Source organism: Oncorhynchus keta, unplaced genomic scaffold (assembly GCF_023373465.1).
Source record: "Oncorhynchus keta strain PuntledgeMale-10-30-2019 unplaced genomic scaffold, Oket_V2 Un_contig_17733_pilon_pilon, whole genome shotgun sequence".
Classification (NCBI taxonomy): Eukaryota; Metazoa; Chordata; class Actinopteri; order Salmoniformes; family Salmonidae; genus Oncorhynchus; species Oncorhynchus keta.
The window spans coordinates 4092-22369 of record NW_026280547.1 but is presented as its reverse complement, the minus strand read 5'-3'; the positions used below and the strand labels follow the sequence as shown (position 1 = coordinate 22369).

Here is an 18278-nt window from a genome sequence, read left to right as displayed (position 1 = left end):
TGGAGTGTTCAAGTCATCATGGAGACACTTCCTTCCATTCCACATATGAAGCTGCTAACACAACATTCAGAGTGGAACACAGAACACATCCTGAAGATGTGCCATATGAAATAATAACAATTAAACTAAGACAGAACTAGTGGTCTTCATGACTTTTCATTGACTTGAAGGTATCATCCCTCTGTGTGGCCATATCATTTGACATTTAGAAAACCTATCCTGTAGAAATCAAGGCAGAAAAATGAGTTTGTTTATTATGATTAGTTTATTTTTATATTTACAGGGACAGTGCACATTAATCAAGGTTTCAGTAAAAGTGCTGGTTTTAGCCAGCTGGCTAATTTTCATCTGCAGTTCCAAATTGTAGAATAATTAAATCATTCCGTGATTATAAACCATATGACGGCAGGAAGCAAACAAACCATGTCACAGTGCAGTACATTATAATGTATATGATTAACTGAAAGACACAAACGGTGGAGGTGAATCAGAGGTGGTCAGGGTTCAGAGGTGACAGAGGAGAGGTCAGGGTTCAGAGGTGACAGAGGAGAGGTCAGGGTTCAGAGGTGACAGAGGAGAGGTCAGGGTTCAGAGGTGACAGAGAGGAGGTGGTCAGGGTTCAGAGGTGACAGAGAGGAGGTGGTCAGGGTTCAGAGGTGACAGAGAGGTGGTCAGGGTTCAGAGGTGACAGAGGAGGTGGTCAGGGTTCAGAGGTGACAGAGGAGGTGGTCAGGGTTCAGAGGTGACGGTCAGGGTTCAGAGGTGACAGAGGAGAGGTCAGGGTTCAGAGGTGACAGAGAGGTGGTGGTCAGGGTTCAGAGGTGACAGAGAGGTGGTGGTCAGGGTTCAGAGGTGACAGAGAGGTGGTGGTCAGGGTTCAGAGGTGACAGAGAGGTGGTGGTCAGGGTTCAGAGGTGACAGAGAGGTGGTGGTCAGGGTTCAGAGGTGACAGAGGAGAGGTCAGGGTTCAGAGGTGACAGAGGAGAGGTCAGGGTTCAGAGGTGACAGAGGAGAGGTCAGGGTTCAGAGGTGACAGGAGATCAGGGGGTCATTCAGGGAGTATTCAGACCCCTTCCCTTTTTCCACATGTTGCCTTATTCTAAAATGGATTTAAAAATGTATTAAAATGTCCTCAATCTACACACATTACCCCATAGTGACAAAGTGACAGATTTTTGCTAAACAATTTACAAATAATAAAACATCACATTTACATAAAGTATTCAGACCCTTTTCTATGAGACTCCAAATTCAGCCCAGGTGCATCATGTTTCCATTGATCATCATTGAGATGTTTCTACAACTGTGGTAGTCCACCTGAGGTAAATTCAACTGATTGGACATGATTTGGAAAGGCAACACACCTGGTTTGATGAGGGGAAAACAACAATTGAATCCATTTTAGAATATGAAAGTATTCAGACCACTTGACTTTTATTACATTTTGTTAAAATGGATTAAATACATGTTTTCCTCATCTACATACAATACCCCATAATGACGAAGCGGAAACAGGTTTTATTTTTTTAAATATATATATATTTTTAAATGTACGTTAGTATTCAGTCCCTTTGCTATGAGACTCCAAATTCAGCCCAGGTGCATCCCGTTTCCATTGATCATTCTTGACATGTTTCTACAACTGTGGTAGTCCACCTGTGGTAAATTAAATTGATTGGACATGATTTGGAAAGGCACACACCTGTCTATATAAAGGTCCCACAGTTGACAGCGCATGGTTAGAGCAAAAACCTATCCATGAGGTCGAAGGAAATGCCCATAGCGCTCAGAGACAGGATTGTGTCCAGGCACAGATCTGGGGAAGGGTACCAAAAAATGTCTGCAGCATTGAAGGTCCCCAAGAACACATTGGCCTCCATCATTCTGCAGCATTGAAGGTCCCCAAGAACACAGTGGCCTCCATCATTCTGCAGCATTGAAGGTCCCCAAGAACACATTGGCCTCCATCATTCTACAGCATTGAAGGTCCCCAAGAACACATTGGCCTCCATCATTCTACAGCATTGAAGGTCCCCAAGAACACATTGGCCTCCATCATTCTGCAGTATTGAAGGTCCCCAAGAACACATTGGCCTCCATCATTCTGCAGTATTGAAGGTCCCCAAGAACACATTGGCCTCCATCATTCTGCAGCATTGAAGGTCCCCAAGAACACAGTGGCCTCCATCATTATTAAATGGAAGAAGTTTGGAACCACCGAGATTCTTCCCAGAGCTAGCCGCCCAGATAAACTGATCAATCGGGGAGAAGGGACTTGGTAAGCGAGGATGGTCCCTCTGACAGAGCTTGTAGAGTCATACACAAGAAGACTTAAGGTTGTAATCGCTGCCAAAGGTGCTTCAACAAAGTACTGAGTAAAGGGTCTGAATACTTATGTCAATGTTATCTATTTTTTTATTTTATAAATTTGCTAAAAATAAATATATATTTTTTTGTCATTATGGGGTATCGGGTCATTAAGGGGTATTGTGTCATTATGGGGTATCGGGTCGTTAAGGGGTATCGAGTCGTTATGGGGTATTGTGTCATTATGGGGTATTGAGTCATTATGGGGTATTGTGTCATTATGGGGCATTGTGTCATTATGGGGCATTGTGTCATTATGGGGCATTGTGTCATTATGGGGCATTGTGTCATTATGGGGCATTGTGTCATTATGGGGCATTGTGTCATTATGGGGCATTGAGTCATTATGGGGTATTGAGTCATTATGGGGTATTATATAATTATGGGGTATTGAGTCATTATGGGGTATTGAGTCATTATGGGGTATTGAGTCATTATGGGGTATTGAGTCATTATGGGGTATTGAGTCATTATGGGGTATTGAGTCATTATGGGGTATCGAGTCATTATGGGGTATCGAGTCATTAAGGGGTATCGAGTCATTATGGGGTATTGAGTCATTATGGGGTATTATATCTTTATGGGGTATTATATCATTATGGGGTATTGAGTCATTATGGGGTATTGAGTCATTATAGGGTATTGAGTCATTATAGGGTATTGAGTCATTATGGGGTATTGTGTCATTATGGGGTATTGAGTCATTATGGGGTATTGAGTCATTATGGGGTATTGAGTCATTATGGGGTATTGAGTCATTATGGGGTATTGAGTCATTATGGGGTATTGAGTCATTATGGGGTATTGTGTCATTAAGGGGTATTGAGTCATTATGGTGTATTGAGTCATTATGGGGTATTATATCATTATGGGGTATTGAGTCATTATGGTGTATTGAGTCATTATGGTGTATTGAGTCATTATGGGGTATTGAGTCATTAAGGGGTATTGTGTCATTAAGGGGTATTGAGTCATTATGGGGTATTGAGTCATTATGGGGTATTGAGTCATTATGGGGTATTGAGTCATTATGGGGTATTGAGTCATTATGGGGTATTGAGTCATTAAGGGGTATTGAGTCATTAAGGGGTATTGTGTCATTATGGGGTATCGAGTCATTAAGGGGTATTGAGTCATTATGGGGTATTGAGTCATTAAGGGGTATCGAGTCATTATGGGGTATCGAGTCATTATGGGGTATTGAGTCATTATAGGGTGTTGTGTCATTATAGGGTAGTGTGTGTAGTTTGATGAGGGGAAAACAACAATTGAATCCATTCTAGAATAAGGCTGTAACGTAACAAAATGTGGACATAGTCAAGGGGTCTGAATACTTTCTGAATGTACTGTAGAACAGACCTGCTTCTCTGACATGTAGAGTAATGAAGCATGTCAGTTCTATTCAAGACATTTCTGTCAGTACGTTAAGCCTTTCCAACTGCGTGCCAGGTCCCACGGTCAAGCTCAGCTCTGTACAGTACTACTGCAGTACTACAAGAGCAAAACTATAGTACCGTACTCCTGAGTCAAGGCCAGGGGGCTGAACCAGAAAGGAGGCTGTGGACGAGAGGCTGAGCTGAAGCGCCCTATCAGAGTAAGGGAAGGGTCAGCCTATCATAGCAGAGGGGAAGGAGTAGCATATCAGAGTAGAGTGATATGGTTATTTAATGTCATTAAATACTGTCTATTGATTTGTAACATCAGACTTGTTAGTGCAATCAATCTTTTAATCTAATTTCTTGTAACAACTGAACAGAGAGACATTGTAACGGTGTCTGGACAATAACAGACCTGCTTCTCTGACATGTAGAGTAATGAAGCCGTCACAGCAGTGTGTATAGAACAGGGGAGACCTGTAATGTACCATGTCCTGATCTCCATGGTGATAACACATTACAGGTGTAGTTTAGTATCACTAGCACTGACTGGGTAGCTACACAGAGTGACAGACATCTAAATATTCTGTCTGGGTACAGACTGACCCTGACTGGGTAGCTACACAGAGACAGACATCTAAATATTCTGTCTGGGTACAGACTGACCCTGACTGGGTAGCTACACAGAGACAGACATCTAAATATTCTGTCTGGGTACAGACTGACCCTGACTGGGTAGCTACACAGAGACAGACATCTAAATATTCTGTCTGGGTACAGACTGACCCTGACTGGGTAGCTACACAGAGACAGACATCTAAATATTCTGTCTGGGTACAGACTGACCCTGACAGGGTAGCTACACAGAGACAGACATCTACACAGAGACAGACATCTACACAGAGACAGCAGTGGTTCCATGCCCCCCCATTACTGGTTTGTTTTAAAAAGGAACTCGTGCGTCTTTAAACTTTCTCTTGAAAGTTGCAATAGTAGAGCCCACAAGGTATCTAATTGGGTAGTACATCATCAGTTCCTCTTGTCATGTCAGCTAACGACCCTACAGAGATGTTAAATACTGGTGAGACATGTCCAGATCAGCTAACGACCCTACAGAGATGTTAAATACTGGTGAGACATGTCCAGATCAGCTAACGACCCTACAGAGATGTTAAATACTGGTGAGACATGTCCAGATCAGCTAACGACCCTACAGAGATGTTAAATACTGGTGAGACATGTCCAGATCAGCTAACGACCCTACAGAGATGTTAAATACTGGTGAGACATGTCCAGATCAGCTAACGACCCTACAGAGATGTTAAATACTGGTGAGACATGTCCAGATCAGCTAACGTCCCTACAGAGATGTTAAATACTGGTGAGACATGTCCAGATCAGCTAACGACCCTACAGAGATGTTAAATACTGGTGAGACATGTCCAGATCAGCTAACGACCCTACAGAGATGTTAAATACTGGTGAGACATGTCCAGATCAGCTAACGACCCTACAGAGATGTTAAATACTGGTGAGACATGTCCAGATCAGCTAACGACCCTACAGAGATGTTAAATACTGGTGAGACATGTCCAGATCAGCTAACGTCCCTACAGAGATGTTAAATACTGGTGAGACATGTCCAGATCAGCTAACGACCCTACAGAGATGTTAAATACTGGTGAGACATGTCCAGATCAGCTAACGTCCCTACAGAGATGTTAAATACTGGTGAGACATGTCCAGATCAGCTAACGTCCCTACAGAGATGTTAAATACTGGTGAGACATGTCCAGATCAGCTAACGACCCTACAGAGATGTTAAATACTGGTGAGACATGTCCAGATCAGCTAACGACCCTACAGAGATGTTAAATACTGGTGAGACATGTCCAGATCAGCTAACGACCCTACAGAGATGTTAAATACTGGTCAGACATGTCCAGATCAGCTAACGACCCTACAGAGATGTTAAATACTGGTGAGACATGTCCAGATCAGCTAACGACCCTACAGAGATGTTAAATACTGGTGAGACATGTCCAGATCAGCTTAACGACCCTACAGAGATGTTAAATACTGGTGAGACATGTCCAGATCAGCTAACGTCCCTACAGAGATGTTAAATACTGGTGAGACATGTCCAGATCAGCTAACGTCTTTTAAGTTAGTTTTTAGCCCAATACACATTAGACATGGCAAAATGTATAGAATTGCAAAAATGTTGCTTTAAAACTGAAACATTTATTTTGCACCCCATGACAAAATGTGTACAATTGCAGGAAATAAGCTTAAAAACCTGCAACATGTCCTCTCCACCAACAAGAGGGTGTGAACAGTGTGCCATGAACAGTGCTGTACCAATAGAAATAGACACGGTGCCGGGGAGGCTTGGGATGTTCTCCAATGCTGGAAGGGGGCCCCAGGGTAAAAACATTTGGTAAACCCTACTCCAGATTATCAGTCTGTTTTCTAGGCTTGTAAAGCCCTGGATGAGAGGGCCATGGACTGGAGAACAGCTGTTTGCTAGGCTTGTAGAGCCCTGGATGAGAGAGCCATGGACTGGAGAACAGCTGTTTGCTAGGCTTGTAGAGCCCTGGATGAGAGGGCCATGGACTGGAGAACAGTATGGAGGACAGCTGGACTGGAGAGTGGACTGAATTCCACTTGCACAATATTTTAAAGCTGCATATCCAACAATCGCTTGTCTTTGGACAGATAAACACACCTCATTCTCTTGTTAAGGAACAGAAAGCAAGACAATCACAACGTTGTTAAATCTCCAGTCTGGATGCCTTGTTTTCGTCACCATTCTGTCCAATAGAGGACCTCTCCTCCCCCCGCTGACTGGCAGTCAAGAGGGAGGAGGAGGAGGAGAGCAATTTCTTTCTTTGTGGGTCCGCTGTAGTCTTCTCTTTTGCTCCCTATTTTCCTCCCCTCTCTCTCCCCTCGTCCTCCCCCTCTCTTATTTCCTGATGCAGTTGGGCCAGCTGAGTCCTCCGCAGGCTGCAGACACAACTACATACAGGACCACCTGACGAGAACACACCACATAGTTCAGACTATTACACACACACACACACACACACACACACACACACAGTACCTACCAGTGACACCACCACTACGACGACAGTCAGTTTGAGGTTCTTCATACACATGGCTCTGGCCAGGTTACGGCTGGTGGTCTTGAAACTCACAGACTGGAGGAGAGAGGAAGTTAGTGCCGCTCTGAGTCGGGTTATAGGAACAGTAGTAGTAAGATAGTTGAGTAATTGTAGTAGATTAGAATGTGACTCACTGAGCCGACCAGGTTCTCCGTTTTATCAATCAGCAACTCCAACTTCTCTCCCCTCTGAGCCACCAAGTCTGTAGGAAACACAGAGTAAACACAAGACACTAAAATAAATCCTCAGACCCTAGACACTTCTCCCCTAGCCCCGAATACAGCGGTAGTGGTGGATGTAGGAGTGGAGTCTTATCTCACCGATGTTGCGTACCATGATGCCTTTCAGGTCGTCAACCTGCATCTGAGTCTCAGCCAGGCGATCTGATGGAGGAGAGGAATGGTGCTTCTAGAGAGAGAAAGAAGGAGAGGGAGAAGGAGAAAGAGAGACACATGGAGGGAGAGATAAGGAGACACGTGGAGGGAGAGATAAGGAGACACGTGGAGGGAGAGATAAGGAGACACGTGGAGGGAGAGATAAGGAGACACGTGGAGGGAGAGATAAGGAGACACGTGGAGGGAGAGATAAGGAGACACGTGGAGGAGAGATAAGGAGACACGTGGAGGGAGAGATAAGGAGACACGGGGAGGAGAGATAAGGAGACACGGGGAGGAGAGATAAGGAGACACGGGGAGGGAGAGATAAGGAGACACATGGAGGGAGAGATAAGGAGACACGGGGAGGGGAGAGATAAGGAGACACATGGAGGGAGAGATAAGGAGACACATGGAGGGAGAGATAAGGAGACACATGGAGGGAGAGATAAGGAGACACAGGGAGGGAGAGATAAGGAGACACGGGGAGGGAGAGATAAGGAGACACATGGAGGAGAGATAAGGAGACACATGGAGGGAGAGATAAGGAGACACATGGAGGGAGAGATAAGGAGACACATGGAGGGAGAGATAAGGAGACACATGGAGGGAGAGATAAGGAGACACATGGAGGGAGAGATAAGGGGGACACATGGAGGGAGAGATAAGGAGACACATGGAGGGAGAGATAAGGAGACACATGGAGGGAGAGATAAGGAGACACATGGAGGGAGAGAGAGGATCAGTGGTATGGTGTTCATGTGACTGAAGGTAAACAGACTGTCCTCACAAACGGAGTGTGTGTGTAGTGTGTGTTTGTGCCTGTGTGTGTGTTTTCAGTGGTGTGGTCATGCGCTCAGAGTTCCCCCAGAGGCATAGTTGTCATGCTCCCCTCCACGAGCCCCTCCCTTACACACTAACCCGTCCTCCAGCCATAATCCTTTCAGCCCAGGCCCCTCTCTGGCCCCTTTGAGCTGACAGTGTGTTCCTCATCTCTCCTGCCACTAGTGATTGGCATTCTGAGTCTGGTCTTCATCTCCCAAATGACTCTTTGTTTAGTAGCTCTTCACATGTCTCTAAAACCATGTGGAATAGCTCATCTCAGACTTCTGTGATCGAAGAAACCTTGGTTTCATGCATGTTAACATCAGAAGCTTCCCTAAGTTTGTTTTATTCACTGCTTTAGCACACTCCGCCAACTCTGATGTCCTTGCCGTGTCTGAATCCTGGCTTAGGAAGGCCACCAACAAGATAGAACTGCCAAAGGGTAGGAGTTAGCCTGCAAAGTTCTGTCATACTTTCCAGGTCTATACCCAAACAGTTTGAACTTCTAATTTAAAAAATTAATCTCTCCAGAAAGGTCTCTCACGGTTGCCAGCTGCTATCAACCCCCCTCCGCTCCCAGCTGTGCCCTGGACACCATTTGTGAATTGATCGCCCCCCCATCTAGCTTCAGAGTTTGTTCTGTTAGGTGACTGGGATATGCTTAACACCCCGGCCGTTCTAGAATCTAAGCTAGATGCCCTCAATCTCACACAAATCATCAAGGACCCCACCAGGTACAACCCTAAATCCGTAAACACGGACACCCTCATAGACGTCATCCTGACCAACTGGCCCTCCAAATACACCTCCGCTGTCTTCAATCAGGATCTCAGCGATCACTGCCTCATTGCCTGTATCCGCTACGGGTCTGCAGTCAAACGACCACCCCTCATCACTGTCAAACGCTCCCTAAAACACTTCTGCGAGCAGGCCTTTCCAATCGACCTGGCCCGGGTATCCTGGAAGGATATTGACCTCGTCCCGTCAGTAGAGGATGCCTGGTTGTTCTTTAAACGTGCTTTCATCACCATCTTGAATAAGCATGCCCCTTTCTAAAAATGTAGGACTAAGAACAGATATAGCCCTTGGTTCACTCCAGACCTGACTGCCCTCGACCAGCACAAAAACATCCTGTGGCGGACTGCAATAGCATCGAATAGTCCCAACGATATGCAACTGTTCAGGGAAGTCAGGAACCAATACACGCAGTCAGTCAGGAAAGCAAAGGCCAGCTTCTTCAGGCAGAAGTTTGCATCCTGTAGCTCCAACTCCAAAAGTTCTGGGACACTGTAAAGTCCATGGAGAGCAAGAGCACCTCATCCCAGCTGCCCACTGCACTGAGGCTAGGTAACACTGTCACCACTGATAAATCCATGGAGAACAAGAGCACCTCCTCCCAGCTGCCCACTGCACTGAGGCTAGGGAACACGGTCACCACTGATAAATCCATGGAGAACAAGAGCACCTCCTCCCAGCTCCCACTGCACTGAGGCTAGGAAACACTGTCACCATTGATAAATCCATTGAGAACCAGAGCACCTCCTCCCAGCTCCCACTGCACTGAGGCTAGGCGACATGGTCACCACTGATAAATCCATGGAGAACAAGAGCACCTCCTCCCAGCTCCCACTGCACTGAGGCTAGGGAACACTGTCACCACTGATAAATCCATGATAATCGAAAATTGCAATAAGCATTTCTCAGCGGCTGGCCATGCCTTCCTCCTGGCTACTCCAACCTTGGCCAACGCCTCCTTCCTGAGCGGTATGATGGCTGCGTGGTCCCATGGTGTTCATACTTGCGTACTATTGTTTGTACAGATGAATGTGGTACCTTTAGGCATTTGGAATTTGCTCCCAAAGATGAATCAGACTTTGGAGGTTGTTTTTCTGAGGTCTTGGCTGATTTCTTTTGATTTTCCCATGATGTCGGCAGCGTAGCCTAGTGGTTAGAGCGTTGGACTAGTAACCGGAAGGTTGCGAGTTCAAACCCCCGAGCTGACAAGGTACAAATCTTTCATTCTGCCCCTGAACAGGCAGTTAACCCACTGTTCCTAGGCCGTCATTGAAAATAAGAATATGTTCTTAACTGACTTGCCTGGTTAAATAAAGGTAAAATTAAATGTCAAGCAAAGAGGCACTGAGTTTAAAGGTAGGCATTGAAATACATCCACAGGTACACCTCCAAATGACTCAAATGATGTCAATTAGCCTATCAGAAGCTCCTAAAGCCATGACATCATTTTCAGGAATTGTCCAAGCTGTTTAAAAGGAACACAATACATTTGTGGAGTGAGAGGTCTAGCTGAAACGCAGACCTGTCAAACCCTGTCTCACAGTCTGTTCTGACCACTCGCTACCATACTAACATATTACAGGGTTGGCTCTCATCATCTGAGTAGCCAGAGTGGAGGAGAACTAACTCACCATCTGATCAGGGAGTGGAGGAGAACTAACTCACCATCTGATCAGGGAGTGGAGGAGAACTAACTCACCATCTGATCAGGGAGTGGAGGAGAACTAACTCACCATCTGATAAGGGAGTGGAGGAGAACTAACTCACCATCTGATCAGGGAGTGGAGGAGAACTAACTCACCATCTGATCAGGGAGTGGAGGAGAACTAACTCACCATCTGATCAGGGAGTGGAGGAGAACTAACTCACCATCTGATCAGGGAGTGGAGGAGAACTAACTCACCATCTGATCAGGGAGTGGAGGAGAACTAACTCACCATCTGATCAGGGAGTGGAGGAGAACTAACTCACCATCTGATCAGGGAGTGGAGGAGAACTAACTCACCATCTGATCAGGGAGTGGAGGAGAACTAACTCACCCATCTGATCAGGGAGTGGAGGAGAACTAACTCACCATCTGATCAGGGAGTGGAGGAGAACTAACTCACCATCTGATCAGGGAGTGGAGGAGAACTAACTCACCATCTGATCAGGGAGTGGAGGAGAACTAACTCACCATCTGATCAGGGAGTGGAGGAGAACTAACTCACCATCTGATCAGGGAGTGGAGGAGAACTAACTCACCATCTGATCAGGGAGTGTGTGTGTGTGTGTGTGTGTGTGTGTGTGTGTGTGTGTGTGTGTGTGTGTGTGTGTGTGTGTGTGTGTGTGTGTGTGTGTCTCACCATCTGAGCCATCATAGTGGAGGCAAACTAACTCACCATCTGATCAGGGAGTGTGTGTGTGTGTGTGTGTGTGTGTGTGTGTGTGTGTGTGTGTCCCACCATCTGAGCCATCATAGTGGAGGCAAACTAACTCACCATCTGATCAGGGAGTGTGTGTGTGTGTGTGTGTGTGTGTGTGTGTGTGTGTGTGTGTGTGTGTGTGTGTGTGTGTGTGTGTGTGTGTGTGTGTCTGTCTCACCATCTGAGCCATCAGAGTGGAGGAGAACTCTGAGTTCATTGCGTAGGGAAGGGCTGTCTGAGCTCTGGAACCATAGGTCGTCTGGAAACGCTTCTTCACCTCTCCCAGGAAGCTGAACGCACGTGACCGCTCAAAGTCCTAACAGACAGACAGTTAACACAGTGAGACACGACAGTTCCAACAGACCTGGCAACAGAGGATAGTGCGTACGGCCCAGTACATCACTGGGGCCAAGATTCCTGCCATCCAGGACCTCTATACCAGGCGGTGTCAGAGGAAGGCCCTATAAAATGTCAAGGACTCCAGCCACCCCATAGACTGTTCTCTCTGCCACCGCACGGCAAGCGGTTCCTGGAGCGCCAAGTCCAGGTCCAAAAGGCTTCTAAACAGCTTCTACCCCCAAGCCATAAGACTCCTGAACATCTAATCAAATGGCCACCCAGACTACTTGCATTGCATTTTATGCTGCTGCTACTCTCAGTTTATCATCTATGCATAGTTACTTTAACTCTACCTACATGTACATATTACCTCAATTACCTCGACTAACCGGTGCCCCCGCACATTTACTCTGTACCTGTACCCCTGTACAATAGCCTTGCTATTGTTATTTTACTGCTGCTCTTCAATTGTTAGTTATTTTAACATAAGCTCTGAGGAAGGCCTTGAGGCCGATACATAAAGCTTAATGAAGAGCAGTGATACTAGTAAGATAAGCCTTGAGGCCGATGCATAAAGCTTAATGAAGAGCAGTGATACTAGTCAGAAGGTTTCTTCTCTTTTCTCTCAACTTTTACCATGCAACACACGCACACACACACACACACACACACACACACACACACACACACACCTTGATGGAAGCTACAATATTAAATCTGATCAACCCCCCATATAAAATGAAATACATTTTTAAAAACTCAACCCCGACCCCCCGTAAAGGACTCAACCCCAACGCCCCCCGTAAAGGACTCAACCCGATCATGCTAATTAGATGTTTACGGGTGTGCGGACATCGATTCTAGGGGTTAACACAGTTGTCAAAAAATATCCTGCAGCACACCCATATAGAATGGCAGGTTGTAATTTTCATCATAGGTACACTTCAACTATGACAGACAAAATGAGGGGAAAAAATCCTGAAAATCACATTGTAGGATTTTTAATGAATTTATTTGCAAATTATGGTGGAAAATAAGTATTTGGTCACCTACAAACAAGCAAGATTTCTGGCCTGTAAGAGGCTCCTCTGTCCTCCACTCGTTACCTGTATTAATGGCACCTGTTTGAACTTGTTATCAGTATAAAAGACACCTGTCCACAACCTCAAACAGTCACACTCCAAACTCCACTATGGCCAAGACCTAAGAGCTGTCAAAGGACACCAGAAACAATATTGTAGACCTGCACCAGGCTGGGAAGACTGACTCTGCAATAGGTAAGCAGCTTGGTTTGAAGAAATCAACTGTGGGAGCAATTATTAGGAAATGGAAGACATACAATACCACTGATAATCTCCCTTGATCTGGGGCTCCACGCAAGATCTCACCCCGTGGGGTCAAAATTATCACAAGAACGGTGAGCAAAAATCCCAGAATCACACGGGGGGGGGACCTAGTGAATGACCTGCAGAGAGCTGGGACCAAAGTAACAAAGCCTACCATCAGTAACACACTAAGCCGCCAGGGACTCAAATCCTGCAGTGCCAGACGTGTCCCCCTGCTTAAGCCAGTACATGTCCAAGTCCGTCTGAAGTTTGCTAGAGAGCATTTGAATGATCAGAAGAAGATTGGGAGAATGTCATATGGTCAGATGAAACCAAAATATAACTTTTTGGTAAAAACTAAACTCGTCGTGTTTTGAGGACAAAGAATGCTGAGTTGCATCCAAAGAACACCATACCTCCTGTGAAGCATGGCGGTGGAAACATCATGCTTTGGGGCTGTTTTTCTGCAAAGGGACCAGGACGACTGATCCGTGTAAAGGAAAGAATGAATGGGGCCATGTATCGTGAGATTTTGAGTGAAAACCTCCTTCCATCAGCAAGGGCATTGAAGATGAAACGTGGCTGGGTCTTTCAGCATGACAATAATCCCAAACACACCGCCCGGACAACGAAGGAGTGGTCCTTCTGTAGCTCAGTTGGTAGAGCATGGCGCTTGTAACGCCAGGGTTGTGGGTTTCGATTCCGGGACCACCCATACGTAGAATGTATGCACACATGACTGTAAGTCGCTTTGGATAAAAGCGTCTGCTAAATGGCATATATTATTCGTAAGAAGCATTTCAAGGTCCTGGAGTGGCCTAGCCAGTCTCCAGATCTCAACCCCATAAAACATCTTTGAGGGGAGTTAAAAGTCTGTCTTGCCCAGCAACAGCCCCAAAACATCACCGCTCTAGAGGAGATCTGGGGCAGCAGGGTAACTTTACCCTTCCTAATGTCAACCCTAACTTTACCATTCCTAACCCACTGTAGACTTCCTAATACAAACTTTAGCCTTCGTAACCCTCCAACTTCACCCATCTAACTTAACCAATTATAACCATCTAACTTAATCCTGTCTAGCCCAAACACTCACTCACTTTTTAGTGACAAGGGGCACTATTCGAAACTCTGATAAATGTCCAAAGTAAAGGCTCAGAAGCTAGGATATGCATATACAGTGAGGCAAAAAAGTATTTAGTCAGCCACCAAGTGTGCAAGTTCTCCCACTTAAAAAGATGAGGCCTGTAATTTTCATCATAGGTACACTTCAACTATGACAGACAAAATTAGAAAAAAAATCCAGGAAATCACATTGTAGGATTTTTTTTATTAATTCATTTGCAAATTATGATGGAAAATAAGTATTTGGTCAATAACAAAGTTTATCTCAATACTTTGTTATATACCCTTTGTTGGCAATGACAGAGGTCAAACGTTTTCTGTAAGTCTTCACAAGGTTTTCACACACTGTTGCTGGTATGTTGGCCCATTCCTCCATGCAGATCTCCTCTAGAGCAGTGATGTGGGGGGTGGCAGGGTAGCCTAGTGGTTAGAGTGTTGGACTAGTAACCGAAAGGTTGCAAGTTCGAATCCCAGAGCTGACAAGGTACAAATCTGTCGTTCTGCCCCTGAACAGGCAGTTAACCCACTGTTCCTAGGCCGTCATTGAAAATAAGAATTTGTTCTTAACTGACTAGTTAAATAAAGGTAAAATAAAAATAAAACATCTGCATGGAGGATTGGGCCAAAATACCAGCAACAGTGTGTGAAAACCTTGTTTGACCTCTGATACATACCCTTTGTTGGCAATGACAAAGTATTGAGATAAACTTTTGTTATTAATTTATTTGCAAATTATGGTGGAAAATAAGTATTTGTACTTATTTTCCACCATAATTTGCAATAAATGAATAAAAAATCCTACAATGTGATTTCCTGGATTTTTTTTTCTCATTTTGTCTGTCATAGTGGAAGTGTACCTATGATGAAAATTACAGGCCTTTCATCTTTTAAGTGAGAGAACTTGCACAATTGGTGGCTGACTAAATACTTTTTTTGCCCCACTGTACATTCAGGTTTGTAAACCAAAAACACTATATACACTCTGTCTCTCAGACACACATTAATACTAAAGCCTGTATACTCACGTCGTCAGTGATACAGAGATATATGATTCTGTCATGGCAGATGTAGTGGAAGAGATAGCTGAAGGAGAAGACAAGATACTTTGTCAGATACTCAGTCTGATTTGATCTTCACGGTCACACTAACATACATACACTACAAGTAGAACAGGACTATCCAACTCCAGGCGGATATGTGTGTGGCTGTCTGAGTGTTATCCCTACCTGCCATGGCTGTAGGTGAGCTTGTTGTTCTCGGATGGTATCTTAGCTAGGATCTGTTCTGTCACCTCCAGGAAATTACCGCCACACCACGCATGCTTCGCCAGGATGGTGCTGCCGCGGGCAACCACTGCAAACAGGATCGCCATGGTTGTGGACAGGGTCAGGGAGGACAGCTGGTCAGAGGTTCACTGAGAGAGGTGGAGGGAGGAGAAAGGTTATGAGGAGGGATAGAGAGATGGTGGGTTAACATGTTTTCACCACTAAGCTAGTGGTAGACAACGAATAGTAGACAAGTCTACAACAACACTGTTGAGACCAACAACACTGACATGTTGCTAACAAGCTAGCTAAGGTTAGCTAACCCAGTGCACAGCCGTCTGCCTGCGGAACATCGGGAAACATGAGCAAGAGATTCACCACCGCCAACTTTAACATTGTCGCTCTGAATCAAACTAAAGTAGCTAGTTAATGTGGCTGGTTAGCATAAACTACAACAATGACGTTAACAAAGACTGCCGTATGCATCCTGGGTACCTACGGTTGCGATCATCATGACAAATCATAGTTAGCAATAATACGACCATTATAAATGTTTTTTTAGCAGTACTAAACAATAACACATAATCATGCATACCTGCGATGCTCAGCAGTCTTCAAAACGATGTGTTTTCAACATTAAAACAACTGTTAACGTTAATCTTCTCGTCTGACTTCTGCTTTCCCAGATCCTTGATCGGAAGCTTTATCTGGTTCCACCGAGGGAAATGTGGTTTTTGCTTCCTTACGATGAATATGCATGCGGAATGTTGAACTACACTTCCTGGTGTGCAGCTACTTCCTGGTTGTGTCAGACCAACGTCACCTGTATGTCACATTTACGCGACGAAACAGGAAACTTTGCAGTCGAGTGTTTTTTTTTTGTTCAAGCATGGCGGGGGTAGATGGAGAAAGAAATCGGTATTGGAGATGGTAAGTGTTGCGAACTACTTTATCGAACAGGGCATGAAAATATGCCTCTGAATAGTTGTCTGAAATGGTTCTCATGTGGTGCCATAATTCGGCAAAGGCAGCCTCATCGTGTAATAGCAGGCTGAGTTTTCCACGGTTCGTGTGGAAGAAGATTCACGGGCCCTGGTCATGATTTGACTACAGTAGCGTTATGTCAGACCAGGTACTGTTAACTCAAATACACAATGTACATAATTATTTTAATTAAGCCTGATGCATACTGCCTGTGTTGCCAGTTATCTAGGGTTTGTTTTGACAACTCGTAAATGTAACCGGGAAGAGGTTGTACAACCTGTCATTTAGACAGCGTCCACTGGGGGATGTTTCCATTATATTTGGTTTATTTAAAGGCAATTACTCCTGTGTACGCTACTCTTCGTTGGGTCCAGAAGAATTAAGGCAGTTTATACCATTTAAAAAACATTACAACACATTCAGACTGTGTGCCCTCAAGCCATTTCTCCACCACTACCACATGTAAGGGATGTGAACCAGGGTCCCTGGTATGGGCGAGGGGATGGTTTAAAGTTATACTGTTACACACATCAAATCAAATTTTATTTGTCACATACACATGGTTAGCAGATGTTAATGCGAGTGTAGCGAAATGCTTGTGCTTCTAGTTCCGACAATGCAGTGATAACCAACAAGTAATCTAACTAACAATTCCAAAACTACTGTCTTATACACAGTGTAAGGGGATAAGGAATATGTACATAAGGATATATGAATGAGTGATGGTACAGAGCAGCATAGGCAAGATACAGTAGATGGTATCGAGTACATTATATACATTTGAGATGAGTATGTAGTTCTTCTCGACTGTATGTAATGAAACCTAAGCTGACCTGGGGTACTAATGTAAGAAATAACACGTAAAAAAACAAAAACTGCATAGTTTCCTAAGAACGCGAGCTTAGGCGGCCATCTCTGTCGGCGCCGGAAGCTCAGTACAACGTGTGTGTGTGTGTTCACTGTTCCATAAGGTGTATTTTTATGGTCTTTTAAAAATCTACTTGTACTGCTTGTATCAGTTACCTGATGTGGAATAGAGTTCCATGTAGTCATGGCTCTATGTAGTACTGTGTGCCTCCCATAGTCTGTTCTGGACTTGGGGACTGTGAAGAGATGATTGTGGACTTCAGGAAACAGCAGAGGGAGCACCCCCCTATCCACATCAACGGGACAGTAGTGGAGAGGGTGGAAAGTTTTAAGTTCCTCGGCGTACACATCGCGGACAAACTGAATTGGTCCACCCACACAGATAGCGTCGTGAAGAAGGCGCAGCAGCGCCTCTTCAACCTCAGGAGGCTGAAGGAATTCGGCTTGACACCAAAAGCACTCACAAACTTCTACAGATGCACAATGGAGAGCATCCTGGCGGGCTGTATCACCGTCTGGTACGGCAAATGCTCCGCCCACAACCGTAAGGCTCTCCAGAGGGTAGTGAGGTCTGCACAACGCATCACCGGGGACAAACTATCTGCCCTCCAGGACACCTACACCACCCGATGTTACAGGAAGGCCATAAAGATCATCAAGGACATCAACCACCCGAGCCACTGCCTGTTCACCCGCTATCATCCAGAAGGCGAGGTCAGTACAGGTGCATCAAAGCTGGGACCGAGAGACTGAAAAACAGCTTCTATCTCAAGGCCATCAGACTGTTAAACAGCCACCACTAACATTGAGTGGCTGCTGCCAACACACTGTCATTGACACTGACCCAACTCCAGCCACTTTAATAATGGGAATTGATCGGAAATGATGTAAATATATCACTAGCCACTTTAAACAATGCTACCTTATATAATGTTACTTACCCTACATTATTCATCTCATATGCATACGTATATACTGTATTCTATATCATCGACTGCATCCTTATGTAATACATGTATCACTAGCCACTTTAACTATGCCACTTTGTTTACTTTGTTTACATACTC

The 18278-nt window shown here is 45.0% G+C and overlaps 1 protein-coding gene and 1 long non-coding RNA gene across 7 annotated transcripts; one reads left to right on the top strand and one right to left on the bottom strand.

The window, feature by feature from the left end:
- The first annotated feature begins 462 nt into the window (after nucleotides 1-462).
- Nucleotides 463-1115, top strand: LOC118380935 (uncharacterized). 6 transcript variants are annotated; one of them, XR_008104302.1, is made up of 4 exons: nucleotides 475-566; nucleotides 626-684; nucleotides 743-914; nucleotides 974-1115. It is a non-coding gene; the product is annotated as an uncharacterized LOC118380935 (long non-coding RNA). The 6 variants fall into 6 exon arrangements; XR_008104305.1 differs by having other exon boundaries at nucleotides 479-566; nucleotides 626-696; nucleotides 775-914; XR_008104303.1 differs by having other exon boundaries at nucleotides 489-538.
- Nucleotides 1116-6661: 5546 nt separating this feature from the next.
- LOC127919865 (vesicle-associated membrane protein 7) lies at nucleotides 6662-16096 on the bottom strand. Its single transcript, XM_052503714.1, has 8 exons — nucleotides 15956-16096; nucleotides 15322-15509; nucleotides 15121-15178; nucleotides 11488-11625; nucleotides 7231-7318; nucleotides 7045-7112; nucleotides 6854-6946; nucleotides 6662-6777 (listed from the first exon to the last, which is right to left on the bottom strand). Exons 2-8 carry the CDS (start codon nucleotides 15465-15467, stop codon nucleotides 6709-6711), a joined length of 660 nt encoding a protein of 219 aa, XP_052359674.1. The 5' UTR covers nucleotides 15468-15509; nucleotides 15956-16096; the 3' UTR covers nucleotides 6662-6708.
- Nucleotides 16097-18278: the final 2182 nt, after the last annotated feature.